This window comes from Alternaria hordeiaustralica, assembly GCF_023758085.1.
Source record: "Alternaria hordeiaustralica strain BMP 2776 chromosome Unknown scaffold_1, whole genome shotgun sequence".
Classification (NCBI taxonomy): Eukaryota; Fungi; Ascomycota; class Dothideomycetes; order Pleosporales; family Pleosporaceae; genus Alternaria; species Alternaria hordeiaustralica.
The window spans coordinates 2,839,875-2,857,027 of NW_026056773.1; the positions used below are offsets into that span (position 1 = coordinate 2,839,875).

At 42.2% G+C, this 17,153-nt stretch overlaps 4 protein-coding genes across 4 annotated transcripts; 1 reads left to right on the forward strand and 3 right to left on the reverse strand.

Moving 5' to 3' along the window:
* Nucleotides 1-673: 673 nt before the first annotated feature.
* Nucleotides 674-4,632, reverse strand: J4E84_000890 (uncharacterized protein; the record flags this gene model as incomplete). Its single annotated transcript, XM_049383525.1, has 2 exons — nucleotides 674-2,782; nucleotides 2,833-4,632. The coding sequence occupies 2 exons, from the start codon at nucleotides 4,630-4,632 to the stop codon at nucleotides 674-676; spliced, it is 3,909 nt and encodes a 1,302-aa protein (XP_049249043.1).
* Nucleotides 4,633-5,960: 1,328 nt separating this feature from the next.
* Nucleotides 5,961-6,618, reverse strand: J4E84_000891 (uncharacterized protein; the record flags this gene model as incomplete). Its single annotated transcript, XM_049383526.1, has 2 exons — nucleotides 5,961-6,315; nucleotides 6,371-6,618. The coding sequence occupies 2 exons, from the start codon at nucleotides 6,616-6,618 to the stop codon at nucleotides 5,961-5,963; spliced, it is 603 nt and encodes a 200-aa protein (XP_049249044.1).
* A 363-nt stretch (nucleotides 6,619-6,981) lies between these two features.
* J4E84_000892 (uncharacterized protein) lies at nucleotides 6,982-7,483 on the forward strand (the record flags this gene model as incomplete). The annotated part of the gene is made up of 2 exons (XM_049383527.1): nucleotides 6,982-7,224; nucleotides 7,361-7,483. The coding sequence occupies 2 exons, from the start codon at nucleotides 6,982-6,984 to the stop codon at nucleotides 7,481-7,483; spliced, it is 366 nt and encodes a 121-aa protein (XP_049249045.1).
* A 1,268-nt stretch (nucleotides 7,484-8,751) lies between these two features.
* On the reverse strand, nucleotides 8,752-9,690 carry J4E84_000893 (uncharacterized protein; the record flags this gene model as incomplete). Its single annotated transcript, XM_049383528.1, has 2 exons — nucleotides 8,752-9,185; nucleotides 9,243-9,690. 2 exons carry the CDS (start codon nucleotides 9,688-9,690, stop codon nucleotides 8,752-8,754), a joined length of 882 nt encoding a protein of 293 aa, XP_049249046.1.
* Nucleotides 9,691-17,153: the final 7,463 nt, after the last annotated feature.

Sequence of the window (17,153 nt, forward strand, 5' to 3'; positions counted from 1 at the left end):
ATGCCCAGGTATAATGAGGTGTTGTGATTACTCAACAGCAAACGCACGATTGTGACATGATCGGATGATTCTGGGAGCCCTGGCAATTCCACGTGTCGTGTGCCACAAAATGGGGAAGGTGCTGCTGCTGCTGGTGCAAGGTCCCCTGTCTACTCCTACCTGGGGTGTGTCCGGCTAAAAACGCCTTTGGGCTTGCCGCGTGCCTTCCGCCATAGAGAATGGCATGAGATGACATGGTGTGAGGGACGACGCGGATGCGGGTACGAGGCGCAGTATATGTATGCAGGTTGCGGTGGAAGTTTGCAGTTTGGAAGGTGCATTAGCTTGTATACACGGCCTGCGGCTTCGGGTCGATAAGCGATGCAGGCGCTTCTTTCTGTCTGGGTGTTCTTTTCTCTTGTCGTTGTTTTTACGCGTTTTGGCCGCCCTTGCAGAATCGAACATGCATGTTGGATCACATTCTTCGGCCCTGTTTGATGCACGGTCGGTGGAGGGAGGAAATCGTAGTCGGAATGTGGAGGAGCATTGATAATAACTATTATGTGGGGGGCACGCTCATGTTGATCTGCGTTTGAATTCAGATTTTGGGTATTTGTAAAAGCAACTTGAATCATTGGCATTTGCATGAAGGACGTTTTAGGGCCACCATTGAGGCCCGCACGGACGCTTCCGTTTACTCAATGACGAGCAACCTTTCCGTAACATCCAGAGCACCTTCAAAGTTACCGGTGATAGCATAGATGCTCTGCATCGCAAAGGCGGCATCCGTGCCGAAGTCCTCATACCCCCAATTCTCATCCTGGCACTGATCTTCTGCCTCCTGTCTGACCTTGTCACTAAGCGCGCAACACCTTTCATACGCCGGAAGCGCCTGCGCGACAAGACCCAGCCCATGCCACATCCTCCCGACGTTGAACTCCGCCTCTTGCTGGTGGATAGCATGAGAGCTTTTGGAGCGCATGTCATAGTATCTGTAGACGAACGACAGACCCTGTTGGATCTGGTACTGTCGGTTCTCAGACAGTCGTTTCATCGCATGTTGAATGTACGCCACGCCAATACTCAGATTCAATACCGGATCTTCAGGTGTGATGGCAAAGGCGCGGAAGTAGTAGTTGAGTGCAGCCATGTAGCTTCCACCGCACATCAAGACATGTCCGTATAATGCAAACAGCGCGGGATCGTGATCTTTGACCTTGTCTACGTCTTCGACGTTGATATTGTTTCTGAATCCTCCTTTGCTGTCCTTTGTGTCGCGGAAGTTATATGCAATGCGCTGTGCTGGGGTCAGAAGCGCGTAGTCCATAGTCTTGATGTAGCGCATGAGCACTTTGTACGCCGGGCCTGTTGCAAACCCTTCCGGGAAGGAACAGAGACGGTTGACAGCGCCATAGAGGCGAAAGAGGTCGGTACCGAATGGGTATTCTTTGAGGAGCCAGCGTGTTGCTACAGACGCTTGGCGCGAGTTGTCCGCTGCGAGGGCGCATGTGAGGCGACATAGCTGTAATTGTTGGTGGTATTTTTGGTTGCGATGGAAGACATTGGCCTGAGTGGCGATGTCGAGCGTAGCGAAACATTGCTCTTCATCTCCTTCGCTGGCAAGCAGAATAGCATAGCGACCAAATGCATCACACCATTTGTCAAAATGAATGCCCCAGAAATCAGATGGAGCCGAATCTGGTCGCTCGCGTAGCTCAGGATCTGTCTCTCCGTCTTCAACGTTGTTTGCTACCACGGCAAGTACCATCAGCGAAGACTCTTTCCAGAGATCGCCACCTGTGACGCGACGGAAGTAAGTCATGAGATCTTCCTTCCGGTTTGAGTAGAACAGATCGAATGTGGAGAACTCTTCGATGAGCTCCCGGGTAATGGACAGAACTTCATGTATAGCATCCTCGTCCCCGTCCTCTGCCATTTCCCATATCTCCTCCAGTCGCTTGAAACTGGAAACGATCTCCCGGTGCTGAGCTCGGGCGGCTTTGAGGTCTTCGCCGTGATCTGTCGCAAGTTTCTGGAGCTTATGACGAAACAGTCTGTTATTGATCGCTCGATACGGCACGTCGGTACCTTCAAGTGTAGTTCGTCTCGGTTCAGGATCGGGACCTGTATCGGCGTCTTCATCACGTACATCAAGGAACGCCTGAACTTTGGGCGCCTTGGCTCTCTTCGTTCGGAAGAAACCTTTCTTAGGGCGTTCGGTCGGGGCGATGAGTGCGGGAAGCTCCACATTGCCGTTCTCGTTTGCAGAATCCTCCTCTTCACCTGTCTGACCTGTTGCTTTCTGCATCCTTTTCCTATTCCTTCTGACCGTGCTTTTCCGAACTCCATATCGACCACGAGCTTGCCTTCGCTGGTTGTAGTAGTACACTCTGAGCTCATCGTATGCCTCAAACCCGAGCGCTTTGAGCTTGTGGCCGTACTTGTCGCGATAGATGGTCTCAGCGCGCTGCCCAGCTTCTTGCCACATGCCTTGATCTTCAAAAAACTTCGCAAGGACAGCGAGATCGTCATAGTTCTCAGCCGGCCATTTCTTCAGGATTGGAATCACCTCTGCCGCCCTCTCGGTCCTCTCTAGGTTCTTGAAGCATGTGTGCAGGCCAATGTAACTTTGGAGGTTGAACTCATTCGAATTTTTGTCGAATAAGGGCTCATAAAATCGCAGCGCGTGTTCGTCATGGCCGGTGGCATGAAGGGCGTCGCCAATGATACGAAATAGGTCTTCATAGTCCCAAATCAGAGCATCAGCGTTATGGTTATCTGGCTCCAACATCTCAAGGTGACGCTATATCGTAGTTAGTAATGCGTAGCTTTCGACGCAGTCATTCGACTTACCATCGCTTCTTCAAAGTCATCCTTGCTCCTGCGTAAGCGAAACAGGCCTAGCTTCACCCTGATCTCCAATGGCAGGGTTGAGCCATAGGCTGCATCCTGCGATGCTCGGACGAATTGAGGCACAGTAACGCGTCTTGGCTCATCTTCGACATCGAACTCGCGATCGTCTTTCAGCTCGTCCCAGAATGTCTCGGAACGCCTACCCTGCTTCCACCGGGCAAGCTCTTTGAGTCGCGTGACACCAACACCATAGCTACCAGCTCGATCTAAAAGATCGAGATAAATATTGATCAGCTCCCAATCGAGTTCATTCTCGACTGGATCCCGGTCAGGCTGTGTAAAAACGTCAATAGCCTCCTCAAAGCTGTTCAGCAGCTTGTTAAGGTGTATCCTAGTCTGTTTTGGAGAGGCAGTACCCATCATTGCCATGATCTTCAATACACTGACATCCGGATCTTCTCCCTGTTCCTTGAGTGTTTTGAGCATCTTGAGGCCGAGTGCGACGCACTTGGATGAACGACCCAATTGCGCTTCAATTTCAAGCTTGCGACTTCGGGCTTCATAGTCGTTGTTGAGCAAGATAATCTCATTCAAACATGGAAGGATGGCAGCCGATTTGTTCTCGTCTGTAAACTGGGGATGTTTCTCTGGATCCAATCGTTCTATGCGCTCGATGATATACTGCCAAAGACCAGGATCACGTTTAGTTGGCGCACCAGCCAGGAGTACAGCTAATGAGTCCTCCTCTCGACCCATCTCGGTATAGATCTCGGATGCAATGTTGTAAGCATCGAAGATCTCGGGATTGAGTTGAATGGCTTGCTGGGCAAATGCAAGGGCAGCTTCGTAGTCCTTTTCGATGAACTTGGCGTTGGCCTGCTTTTGCAGTGCTTTCCATTCTGCACCCGGGTCGGCAACGGCTCGGGGACCTCTGGGTCCCTTTTCTCTTCCGGGCTTGCCTCGCTTCTTTTTCCGAGGGGTCGGTCTGGCACTATTATTGCCCCCTCTGCCGCCACGACCCCTAGTCGAAGGACGTCCTCGTTTTCCACTACCTCGCCCTCTGGTGCTAGACGCTGGTATGATACTGGCGGTGATTGGAGTCTTGAGTGTGCCTCTGCCTCTACCCTTTCCTCTCTTGTACTTTGTCCGCTCTTCAGTATCCTCAAACTCGACGCCTAGCTCCATTTCGTCTGGATCGCCTTCATCTTCCTGTGCATCTTCCGACTCGTAGTCTGCGTCTACTTCTGAATCATCTTTGTTCTCGATCCGTTGTAGTTCCTCCTCTTCCTCCATCGTCAGCCGAAAGTCATCTTGATCGGAATCCGAACTATCAAAGTCGCGGTCATATCGCGAATCACGAAATCTGGTCGCGTTGGTATACTCATCATCGTCCTCTTGCCCCGGGTTGGCTGGGATGAATCCTTCAAAGACTGCAGGTCCACTGGTAGCATAGGCTCTATTGAACGGATCCTGGAACCCTCCACTAGTGAAAGGCGGAGGCTCCTCTTCCTCCAAATCCTCTACAGCGCTGAGTGGGATGAGAGGTATGAAAGGACTCCGGGCTGGCGGCTGATGGTGAAGTGAAGGCTGGAATGGAGGCGGATGTGGGTATACCTCTTGAGGAGGAAATACGGCGTTTGGTGGGAAATGTACGGGGTATTGTTGTCTGCCATGCTGCGCAGGTGGTTGCATCAAGCTTGGCGCAGCCTCTCCAAAAGTACCTGCAACGGGTAAGAAGCGTCTATTATCCGGTGGCTGTCCTGGCGGCCACTGCCCGTGGTATCCATTATTGGGGTTCATTGTGTGCTTGATCGTATCGTACCTGCGTTAGCCCATACGTGTTAGTGAGTGATCATTGTGGTGTATGCACCGAGAAAATGGTGGTGATGTCGAAAGCTTCGAGACAGGGATTGTGACTGTTGCAGAGGCTGGTGCACGTGCTTCGCGCTAGAGCTTCACGCGTCTCGCCCACTCCGATTCGAGGCTCACTAGGAACTGATGTCTCTCCCCGAACCATTTGTCAAGCTCTCATGCGAACCTCCCGATGGTACTTGTCTTATCGCGCAAGTCCAGCTATAAGGGATTCGTGTGGTGACGGAGAACGTCAACGATCTAGGCCCAGCGCAAGGAAATTACTAGGCGGTGTCAACGCTGCTAGCCTGCTGCTTGGGCAGCCCGAGCCGCTCTCCCGGCAGCTAGCTTAGTAGGTGGCAGTTCTTTATAAACGTTTCAGCCAATATGCTCCCGTATTTATATAGAACAGGATCCAATTCTTGTCAATCTAGGAGGGTCTGCCGGTGCACTTTCAGAACTCGCTACCGTAATTACCCTCTTGGACGGGTTCAGCACCTGCGCCAACTCATATTGAAGCATTTACTCCAAAACACCATACACCTTACCGCATCTTCTTCCTCCTTCGCAGAAACTATGCTACTAAGACACTTCTTTTACAGTCTGTCGCTGTGCCTGGCCGTTCCCGCTCTCAGCATACCAAAGCATGACACTCAGCTACCTCTCCTCCAAGAACACGAACTTAACCAATCGCAAAGTACCGACGTCGTCTTAGCATTCAAGGAAAGTGGAAGCAATGAGGTGCATCAGGTTAAAATACCATTACGAACGAGGGTCTACCCAGGTATGTCACATGTACCAGGCTTCAATCCGACCGTTGCTGACAGCCTGACTAGGTAAAGTCTTACCGGATCGACCAAGCGTTGTACAAGTGATGGAAGCCACCGAACAAGGCCGGTCAGTATCACGCGCAAGACTGGAAAGAATTATATGCAGAGTCACGCCGAATATCAGCACCGAGGAAAGAGAAGCATTAGATGTCAGTATGGAACCAAAGGCATTACCATGGTTTGCAGTAAGAGATGGAGTTGTCGAGTTCGACAGCAGTGGCTCCAGATGGTTTCTCGCAGGTAGAGAAATAGAAAGTTACGAGTGTCGATGACACTATGGTGCGTCCGAGATTAAAGACATGGGAAAGTAGAAGACGAATCTTAATGTAATATGCTCCATGCTTTCTAAGGGTATAATGTGATGGCTCTCAACAGCCTCCTTCCACTCACATGCATGTATCCAAGTGAACCCAACCCAAACGCCAATTATGCAGGTCTGAAATCTGATCAGACGTTATTATCCCCCTCATTCATCCCCACCATCTCGTATTCACCAGCACCGTCTCTCCCTCTGCCCCTCCCTCGCCCTCTAGATTCTCCACCTTCGTCCTCTGTAGCTGGTTGTGATCGCGCAGGCGGCTTGCTACCGAAATTGATTGGCTTCAGTTCGCGCCACTGGCATGCCCACACGCCCAGCGAAGTCATGATGGTCGCGCTGCATATCTGGAGGGCCCACCAGAACATGTGGGTGGGTATCGCGTGCGTATATAGGGAGGTGACGATCAGGTGAATAAAGTGGACAGTCAGGGCGAAGTCGAGAACGAGTTTTGAGCGCGCGATCAGGAGAAGTATGAAGATGGCACTGCCGCGTGTTAGACCACGGTATGACCGACTATCCAGCGCGTTGGAATGCTTACCAAGTGAGACTATTCAGCACCCAGACCAGCCCCAGCGTCCATCCGATTGTGGTATCGCCGCGTAGACTTTGCCAGCTGAACAGGAGATCGGTGCTGACCTCCTTGCCCGCTACCAGCGCGGTGAAGAGGATGAGGACGCCGGCGCATGCATAGTAGGCAGCCTGTAGGAGTACAATCTGCGTGAGGATGCGGGTTGGGGACAGATCCGCAAGTGCGCCGGGTCGTGGAGGGCGGCGTCGGCGTGGCATCAATACGCGGGCGATGCGCTATAACCCGAGCATAAGGGGAGTTGTCGATTTGGCTGTTGTAGTTGCAAGGTTGCCTGTTGATTCATGGGTTCCCTAACGGTTCGGCGAAACGTGGACAGCCAGCGCCGATGTCATAGCTTAGGGTCTGCCAAGCACGAATTCGACATCGTTGCGCGCTCCAACGTCCATCGACGACAACCCTATCAACTCTACAAATCCGACCTCCAGACTTGCACTACCGCCGTACGTTATCACCCCGATTCGGTCTACCTGCGAATACCCCACCTTGCGACTGACACCCGCGCCAGTTTCGACCGTCGCCTCCACCTCCGCATCTCCTCCGCAAGCTCGAACATCGCCGCCATGGGTTGGTTCGGCTCAAGCTCCAAGGACGACTCGGGCGTCAAGAAGACAGAAGGCGGTGCATTCGAGTCGCCATCGCGATCCAACCGGAAACAGTGTTACGCTGCACGCGACGCTTTCTTCGAATGTCTCGACAAGAACAACGTCCTGGATAGCATAAATACAAAGTCTGGTAGGGACAAGGCGGCCAACTTCTGCTCGTCATTTGATCAGGAGTTTGAGAAGAACTGCGCACACAGCTGGGTACGTCAAACCTCTCAATTACAAGCAGCATACTTCCATGCCCGTGACAGAAACGGCGACTATGGCACTACACAGGCTTCCTGGGACTACAGATTGGACAAGGAACATACCCGAATACTAGGCTAACATTCTCTAGGTCGAATACTTCAAGAAGCAACGAGTCGTAAACTACCAAAGAGAACAGACGATCAAGAAGATCGAGATGCAAGGTGGAGAAATCACTGCCCCGCAACTACCACTGCCGGGCCAGAACAGATAGATGGAGGATGGCTAAACAGCCCTAATAATGCCGCTCATGACCAATGTACAATATGTATACTACTCTCAAAGCGCTCCCAAAAAAGCCTTTGCAGCTATCACGCAGCTCGGCTTCCCTGCCGTTCTAGACTTCTCACACGATGGGGCATAGCACCCACACACTCTCTATGCACTCAAATGCAAGGCATCGCGTTTACCTTAGACCCTCAGATCAAATGGAAGTGCATGAACCTCCCACCCTCAGCGCGCGGTCCTGTAGCCCGGCCCAAATATCCAACACACTACCTTACTCGAACTGTGACTAGACTCGCATAATGTCGTCACCGGAGCTTGGGAACGCTCACCGATGTAGCCTAGCCATAGAGTGTCGAGCCGCGCCTGTCAAGTATACTCCTTGCATGATGGGTTCGTCGCATAGACGCAAGGACGAATCGGGGATCAGCGGTGTTTAGCTTGTCAATGCAGGCCTAGGAGTAGGCGCGGGAGTTGTTTCCATGCAGCATCGTAGCGTGAGTTCTGTAGGTCAGGCCGCGTCTTGGCCTTGATGCCAAGGGCGGTGACCTTTTGTTGGTCACCATACCTCCAGGGGCATGTGGCATGTGGCTGTCTGTCGGCAGTTTCCTTTTGCCCGAGTCTTTGTTGCTGACAGCCTGACAGCGGTAACTCTACTCTGTTGAGGGGGAACATGGAAGTCTTCAACTCTGTTTGGCAACCCCTCATCAGCACGAAAGCCTAATCAGAGTAATCATCGGATTCAACATGCGCATCGGAATCAACCTCCCAGGGCCCGGAATCCTACACGCACGAAAACAGCAAAGTGCAAGGAGCATGACAAATGTCTTGCCGCAAGACAGCATGTTACCCAATATTGTTGATTAATACTGATTGGCTACTAAGACGTGCAGGTTTTAGCCGCAGAATCGAGCGGCAGTAGCAGCAGTGCGCCACCTGGTTCGACTCGTCGGGTCGGCGAGATCTGAGCTTTTTCTCGGTTATCTATGCATACAGAAGACCCCCACCCCACCATTTCCATGACTTCATCCGGGTCAAGTGGCTTATTCTACCCCTCCATCGGGTTGGTGCGTCGCCGAAGGATCCTGCCTCCGTGTGTACGTGTGCGTGTGTGTGTGCGTTTCGGTTCGTGTGCTTTTGTTCGTAGGCTTCGTGATCATGTCCCATGCTACCCAAAAGCTACCCAATGCTGATCCGAAGATTTTGTTACTGAAGTTCGTGTGCTTACATCCTCGATGTCGTCGTAGTGGCACTTGGTCACCACTTTGTCGGCCAAATAGTCGCAGGGTCGAACTCGCGCCTAAAAATCTCCACATCGGACGCGCACCCTTTGCTCGGCGACCCAACCATACTACTGTCGATAGCAAATACGACATCCTGGAATGCGCCATGGAACTCCTCCTCTTCGAAGAGTAGTTTCCTCCACATTCGGGCTACCTCCTGTGCCGGGTTTCGGAATATAGGCCCTAGTCCAAAAGCGCCCAATACCAAGTTCCTGTGCCCGCAGTAGGAAGCGATTCGCAGTACTGCCCGCATTTTCTCCTTCATGAGCTCCTTCTCTTGTGCGAACGAATACTTGCAGCCGCTCTCGTCAAGCTTGGGACGCCGCACGGGTGCAACGGATATCACAGGTAAGGACGCTATGTCTGTGAAAGTTGCATAGTCTTGATCTGGGCCTGCTCGGAAAACAACTGCGGCCCGTTAGTGACTTGTGCCTCGTGACGATCGTTACTAGCATGCCAACGTACAGACTTCAGGGGAGTAGATGCCGCCTGTCTGTGGTATTGGGTAATAGTTTTCTTCTCGGCCCAATTGCGCGTTCCAGGGCATTGTCAGGGCATGCACGAGGTTGCTTCTCCGCGCGAAGCATTCCTCTGGTGCCATGAGCCCAGATTCCCAGTCACCTCCAGCGCGCTTCTCGTTTGCTACGTTGATCACTGGTATCCGCTTGCACTCTGGGTCTGCGTTGACAGCACTTTGGTACCAGCCCAAAGCGTAGTTTACGGGGTCGCCTTCCATGACTGCTACTCTCGTGCGTTGTGATGATCGCTTGTCCACGTTGATCCTTATTTGCGAAGAGTCTGGGTACAGGTATGAGGTTTTGGAGTCTCGGATGTAATGCTTCCAGATATGCGGCATCCATACGCGTTTTGCTTCGGCTGCTATTTCTGACGGCTTTGGTCTTGATGGCGGCATGGTAGTAGAGCACTGTGAGGGGGTTCCTGTAGACTGCTTGTGTGAATGTAGGTATGGTGAAGGTACGATTGACTGCAGTATGGAACAGCGTGAGAAGAACGAGGGGTAACAGTAGCGAAAGCGAATCTGTGACCCAACGGGCGAGAGGGTAGTATATCACTTGAGCAGCTACTCAAGGGCGTGTGATAACGCAGCTAAATAATGGTTCCAGATGGACCCCGGAGACTAAGCTGGCGCATTTCCACTGCGCCAGCTACCAAAACGGTAGTCCACTGCGGGAATCAAGCCTTCCCCTGTGCATGCAGTCATCGCGGGTAGCATCTACACCAGCCGTAGCGCAGACCTGCAGGAAAGATGGAGCCATGAGTCGTGTGCCAGAGCAGTCTAGGGAAGACACAGATGTCGAATGGCCGGTAGCAGCCGCGCCTTGTGATTGCAAAAGTTCACCCTGGTCCTGGGGGCCATGCTGTGCACCCACATAGCTGCCAGGCACCTCAAGCCACCAAGTGCCGTGTCGGGTTCCTAGGGAGCAGGGATGTGTGGATGGATCGATCGTCCAGGCCTTGAAGCGATCTGCATATCGTTAAAAGCGGTTTAGAAAGATCTGGCGGCGTTGAGCAAGCCGATGATGACAGCTGCTAACCAAGATCCTGCACGATATAGCGTCGCAGTAATAGCGTCGGCACTAAGATCCGGATGCAGGGTAATGGTACTCTGCTGGAATGCATGGCGTTCTACGAGGCGTCTTCCTCACCGCCAGCGGAGGTGGCACGAAAACGTCCATCTAGCGAGCATTTCCGCCACTTTGATGACGGGTCCTTGCCTGGAAGTATCCTGGCAGACGGTAAAGGTTGTACAAACGGCCGTCGAGCTTGGTAGGGCGTGGCGTTTGTGTCTTGGGGCGTGTTTAGCGATTATCGTATTTAATATAACGCTAAGAATATAACATTATATAACCTATTATATACTTGCGTTTAGTAATAAGTAATTTATATAATAGTAGTAGAATACGTTCTATAAAATACAACATATTTAAAAGCTATAAAATATATTATATTATAGTCTAATTAGAGTAGAGGATTTTATTATATAATTTTAGAAATTATTCTATACTTTTTAGGCGCTATATAAGTATATAATAGTAGTAGAATAGCTTAAATTAGTTAAAAAAGTAGTTATTATTATATAATATATAGTAAATTAAAGCTTTACTATATTCTACTACTACTTATAATAAAGTATTCTACTACTACTTATAATAAAAGTATTCTACTACTACTTATAATAAAAGTATTTTACTACTACTTATAATAAGAGTATTCTACTACTATAGTATAATAAGAATATTCTACTACTATAGTATAATAAGAACATTCTACTACTACTTATAATAAGAATATTCTACTACTACTTATAATAAGAATATTCTACTACTATAATAATTAGTCTACTAGCTCTAAGGCCTTATTATATTCTACTACTACTTACTTATATTAGGTCTATAGGTATTCTACTACTATAAACTAGCTTACTAGCTCTTATAGTCTTTTTATATTCTACTACTACTAATATACCTCTAAGCTCTCTATATATTCTACTACTACTTATACGCTCTAACTTTATTATATCTTACTACTACTTATAATAAAAGTATTCTACTACTATAAACTAGCTTACTAGCCTTTATAGTCTTTTTATATTCTACTACTACTAATACGCCTCTAAGCTCTCTATATATTCTACTACTACTTATACGCTCTAACTTCTACGTATTCTACTACTACTTATACGCTCTAACTTCTATCTCTAAAGTAGAATATTCTTTTAAAGTAAAGTAATTCTATAGTAACTCTAGAATCTACTAAGTAAATAAGAACTAAGGTAGCTTTACTATAAGATAATAGAAAGAGTATAGAATAAGTTGTAGTAAAGAAAGAGTATAAGATTATTAATCTACTTAGTAATATAGAAGAGTTAGAAGATAAGGCTAGAGATAATCTTAAGAATATAATAGTACTATACCTACCTAACCTACTAATATACTTCTAAGTTTATACTAAGTTAGAATAAGATAGAAGCTCTACTTTACTCTTAGTAAGCTATCTTAGTAGGCACTATTAGCGCTAGAGGCTCTGCTTAGCTTATAGTAAGCTACCTTAGTAGGCACTATTAGTGCTACTAACGCTAGAGGCTTTACTTATAGTAAGCTATCTTAGTAGATACTATTAACGCTAGATACTTTGCTTTACTCTTAGTAAGCTACCTTAGTAGGCACTATTAACGCTAGAAGCTCTACTTATAGTAAGCTACTTTAGTAGATACTATTAACGCTAGAGGCTCTGCTTATAGTAAGCTGCCTTAGTAGACACTATTAGTACTACTAACGCTTAATACTCTACTTATATAGTCTTAGTATGCGTAGATAATAATAGCTATAGTAGCTAGCACTATACTTACATAGTAAGCTACCTTAATAGTAACTAGTAGTGCTATTAATACTATACTTCTTTTTACTCTTATTAATAGCTATAATATACTAGTAGCTTTATATTCTACTACTATAGTAATTAGCTCTTTAGCACCTAAGACTCTATATTCTACTACTATAGTAACTAGCTTACTAGCCTTTAAGGCCTTACATTCTACTACTATAATAACTAGCTTACTAGCTTCTAAGGCCTTATATTCTACTACCTTATATTCTACTACCTTATATTTTACTACCTTATATTCTACTACCTTATATTCTACTACCTTATACACGCTCTTTTCTATATCTCTCTACTTACTAAGCCTACTACTTTAGTAGAACTTAGGCTATACTCTCTTTAAGAAGCCTTCTATTAAGATAGCTTAAGTATATAATAATACTATAGATAGAAATAAGGCGTTATATTCTACTACTTCTTACCTATTTTAGATCTATAGATATTCTACTACTATAGTAACTACTTAATAAGCTTTTAAGCTCTTATTATATTCTACTACTACTTATCTAACCTAGAAATATAGATATTTTACTACTACTAGAATTAAGGTATTCTACTACTTTATATAAGTAAAAAAAGGTAAAAAAAAAAAAGTAAAAAGAAAGAATAGATAGACTAGAAATTAAACCTAAGACTTTTATAAATAGGTATTATAGTTAGATAGTAAGTATATAAGAGAAGTAAAATAACCTAAGTTAAGTTTTATCTACTAATATATATCTATAGCGCTCTACTACTAAGCTACCTATTTATATTACTTAATAAATAGTAGTTACCTTAGTTAGTATATATAGAATAGTAAGAGTATAGTAGTAAGAGTATAGTAGTGTACTATTACTACTAGTAGAGCTAAGAAATGCTATAGCTAACTACTTAGTCTCTTTATCTAAGAAACTAGAGAGTAGAGTCTTTTAGTAGTAGAGCTAAAGAAGGCTAGTGTTTTCTTCTAGATATACTATCTTACTTAGAACTTTCTTTCTTATACTAGACTTAGTAGAGGTAAGTAGAGAAGAATATTAGTAATAATCTTAATAGCTAGTTTACGTGCTATAGGCAGAGAAGCACTACTTTTATTATTATATAGCTTTTGTATTATATTACTATTACTACCTAGTTCTTTTATTATTATAGTTCTATATTATACTACTACTACTACTACTAACGTATATAGAGGCTGCGTCTACTAAATAAGAGTACTATTCTCTAGGCGTAGAGGCGTCTCTATAGCGTCTACGTAATAAGAATATACTTTAGATATAGTAGTGTCTATTTATATTTATTTAGTCTTATATATTATACTACTACTATAGTTTTATATTTATTTAGCTAGTTTTACATATTCTACTACTAACTTTAATAGTAGAAAAGAAGTAAAGTAGAAGTATAAATAGAAGCGTAGTAGTAACACGTACACTTAGCGCTATTATTATTAGTACTTACTATTTATTTATATCTATATTCTTATAATATATATAGAGATTCTAAGAAATAATATTACACTACTACTATGTTTACGTTATAGCTTAGCTACATTCTAACTTTAATATAGACTTTAATACTAACTCTAAGTCTAACTCTATTCTATAAGACTCTAATAGTCTACTAGAGTAAGATAACGTAGAAGAATAACTAGAAGAGATAGACGTTAATAAGAATAACGCGTAGAAGCTATATAATACTAAAGTCTATAGCTTATTAGTTAAGGCCTTTTAGGTAATAGCTATAGCTATTATAGATATTATAGAATAGGTAATACTCTTTCTAAATTATAATACCTAAAGTCTTTAGCTCTTTCTAATATTCTATTAAATGCGCGTTATATATCTTATATATAGAAGTAATAAAGAGTTTTACGTAGCTATATAAATAGATAAAGTAGTATTTTAGAGACTTTACGCGTAGTATATAGATAAAATAACTATAGGCTAGCTAAAGTAAGAGTATAATACTATAGTACGCTTAGATAAGTAGTTAATAATATTTCTTAAGTATTATAGGTATAAGAAAACTATAGCGTTAAGCTCTTAGTTCTAGAGTTACTCTAAGAGTACTATCTACTACGTAATTAATAAGTATTTAGTAGAGCTTTATTATCTATTTAAAAAGACTATATAACTACCTAGTAATAACTATATACCTTTAGATAAGGTTAGACCTAGTACGCGCTACTATTTATAGTTCTTAAACTATATTAGTACTATAGATAGTACCTTTATATATACTTTTATATAGTAGAGCTTTAGTAATAAGAAGGCTTAGTAGTGTTAGAAGAACTACTATACGTAAAACGTTCTTAGTATATATAACTTTAACTCTATATTTACGTACTATCTTACTAAGTAGAAAGGCTAGATATATAACGTAAAGATCTTTAACTATATAGTGCATTTATATAGTCTTACGCTACTTTATAGTAAATATCTACTTATAGACTCTAAGTACTCTCTTACCTCTATTATAATAATACTATATTCTTATACTTAATATTACTTAAGAAAGTTTAATAGTAGAGTTACTAGAAGAGAAGCTTAAAATAAAAAAGAATTATTTAACTACTAATACTTCTCTCTTTATATAACTATTAAATAAGTCTAGAGCGTATTTAAATAGTGTTAGAGTATTTAGCAAAGCCTTTCTAGGCTAAAGTATTATATTAAGAAGTAGATCTTCTTTATAGAGGTGTTAATAAGTATTAATAACTTTATTAATAGATAGTAGCTATATAATATGCTAGAGTAAGAGATTAAGTAAGAAATAGAGAAGAACTCTAATAATAAGCTCTCTAATAATCTTAAACTAGTTAAAGCTAAGTAAGTAGCGTAACTAGTAGAGAAGGCTATAATAACTAGTTTTACTAAGAATAGTAGAGAGATATCTTAGTAGTAGAATGTAATTACTTATTAGATATAGAAGTATAAGTTAGCTACCTAACGCTTAAGAGTAGAACGTAAGTAGCTTTATATACGCTTAAGAGTAGAATATAAGTAGCTTTATATATAGTAGATACTACTATAAATATATATATTATATTATTATAAATAGAGGTAGTAGTAGTAATAAGATTATAGTAGGCTTATTTATTTCTACTCTATATCTAGTAAAGGTATATAATATAGGTAAGTATATAGAGTTATTTTTAAATTTATAAATAGAAGAGATGTAGTAGAGTAAGTATAAATAGAGAATAAAGAGAGAGAGAGAAAATATAGAAAATTAATATAATACTACTATAGAAATAAGTATACTACTAATTCTCTATAAGCTACTCTAACACTTTAGTTTTATAGATTTAATCTTTTCTTAGAGCTAACTTATTCTTTTTATTTAAAGTTCTTTCTTTATTAGAGTATAATAGAGAGTAATTCTCTATAAACTAAATTAATATTAGAGTGTTATAGAAATTTTATATTCTTTTAGTTAACTTTCTCTTTTTAGTAAAGGTTCTTTCTTTATCTAAAGTTAAGAGAGAAATCTAGTATAGAATTTAGTTATTATCTAGGTTAAATTTAATCTAGTTATTATTATAGCTAGAGTAAGAGATATATTACTTAGTGTATAAAAGTTCTTATTATCTCTATATATAAGAAAAGACGTTAATATCTTCTCTCTTATCTATTTACGCTTATTATTCTTTAAGATAGTAAAGTTAAAGTGTTTTATCTTCTTAGAGAAGCTTAACTTTATAAAAGTAGATAGTGTACTTTAGGTTATAAGTAAGTATATAGAGAGACGTTACTGCGTTATTTATAATAGTAGCTTTAGCTTTATTATCTAGCTCTTTCTATAAATATAGAAAAGAGTTACTTATCTAAAGTACCTGTAGAGCAAAAACTAGCTTCTAGGTAAAGGTAACCTTCTAATTAACTATCTATAAGTAGTCTAGTAGGCGCTTAACACTTTAGAGTATAGCTTCTACCTAGACTTTTATACTACTATTAGCGTAATAATATAGTATATAGATAAGATATTATACTAGTATATATTATTTAACGTTATCTATATAATTAATCTATCTAGTAAGCTTTAGTATAGAGATTACTATAATAACTAAAGTGTTAGCTTTATTATAGGTAGCGTATTTAAAGGCTCTCTTATAGTAGAAGAAGAATTACTCTAGTCTATATAGTTTTTATAGGCTCTTATTATTATAGCACGCTACTAGGCGCTTAGTTATCTACTAATAGCGCTACGCAGAATTATAGGTATAGACAGCATTACTAATAACTCTAAGCAACTCTAGTGTGTATTCTAAGCCTAGCGCTACTAATTATATCTTGTTCTAGTAGCCTATAGTCTTCTTAGAAGAACCTATATCTATATAGATTAGGTATAACTAGAAGTCTTAGTCTTAGAATACTCTATTACTATTATTACTAGTATTATTCTTTACTTACTTATTAGTACTTATATTATTATTATTTATATTGTCTACTTCTTAAGTAGCTAAAGAATCTACTCTTCTCTTCTAGCCTTTACTATAGTAGGCCTTAATATAGTCTTCTGTAGTAGTAATATAGTTATAGATATTCTTAATTAGATTAATCTACTCTTAAGAGTAAAAGTTTCTCTTCTACTAAGTACTAATAGTTCTATAATAAGAAGGTGCCTAGTCTTACTATTCTTCTATAAAGTTAAGGCGTATACTATTTAGTACTAAGAAAACGCTACTATTACTATTTAAGAGCTCTACTTATATATATATATATTACTTAATCTCTTATATCTTTACGTAAATCTAAGTTAGCTTAAACATATATATAGAGGCTAACCTCTTTACTACCTACGCAGTAATCTTAGTATTATTATTATTAAGTCTAGCGTTATAGTGTATCTTAATTATAATATTAATTATATTCTCTATCTATACTTATTTTACTAAAGCTTAACCTTTAAAGGCTTATATTGCTTATATTACTTATATTATAGTGTCTTACGTATTCTATATTACTTATAATTCTCTACTACTACTAAAGT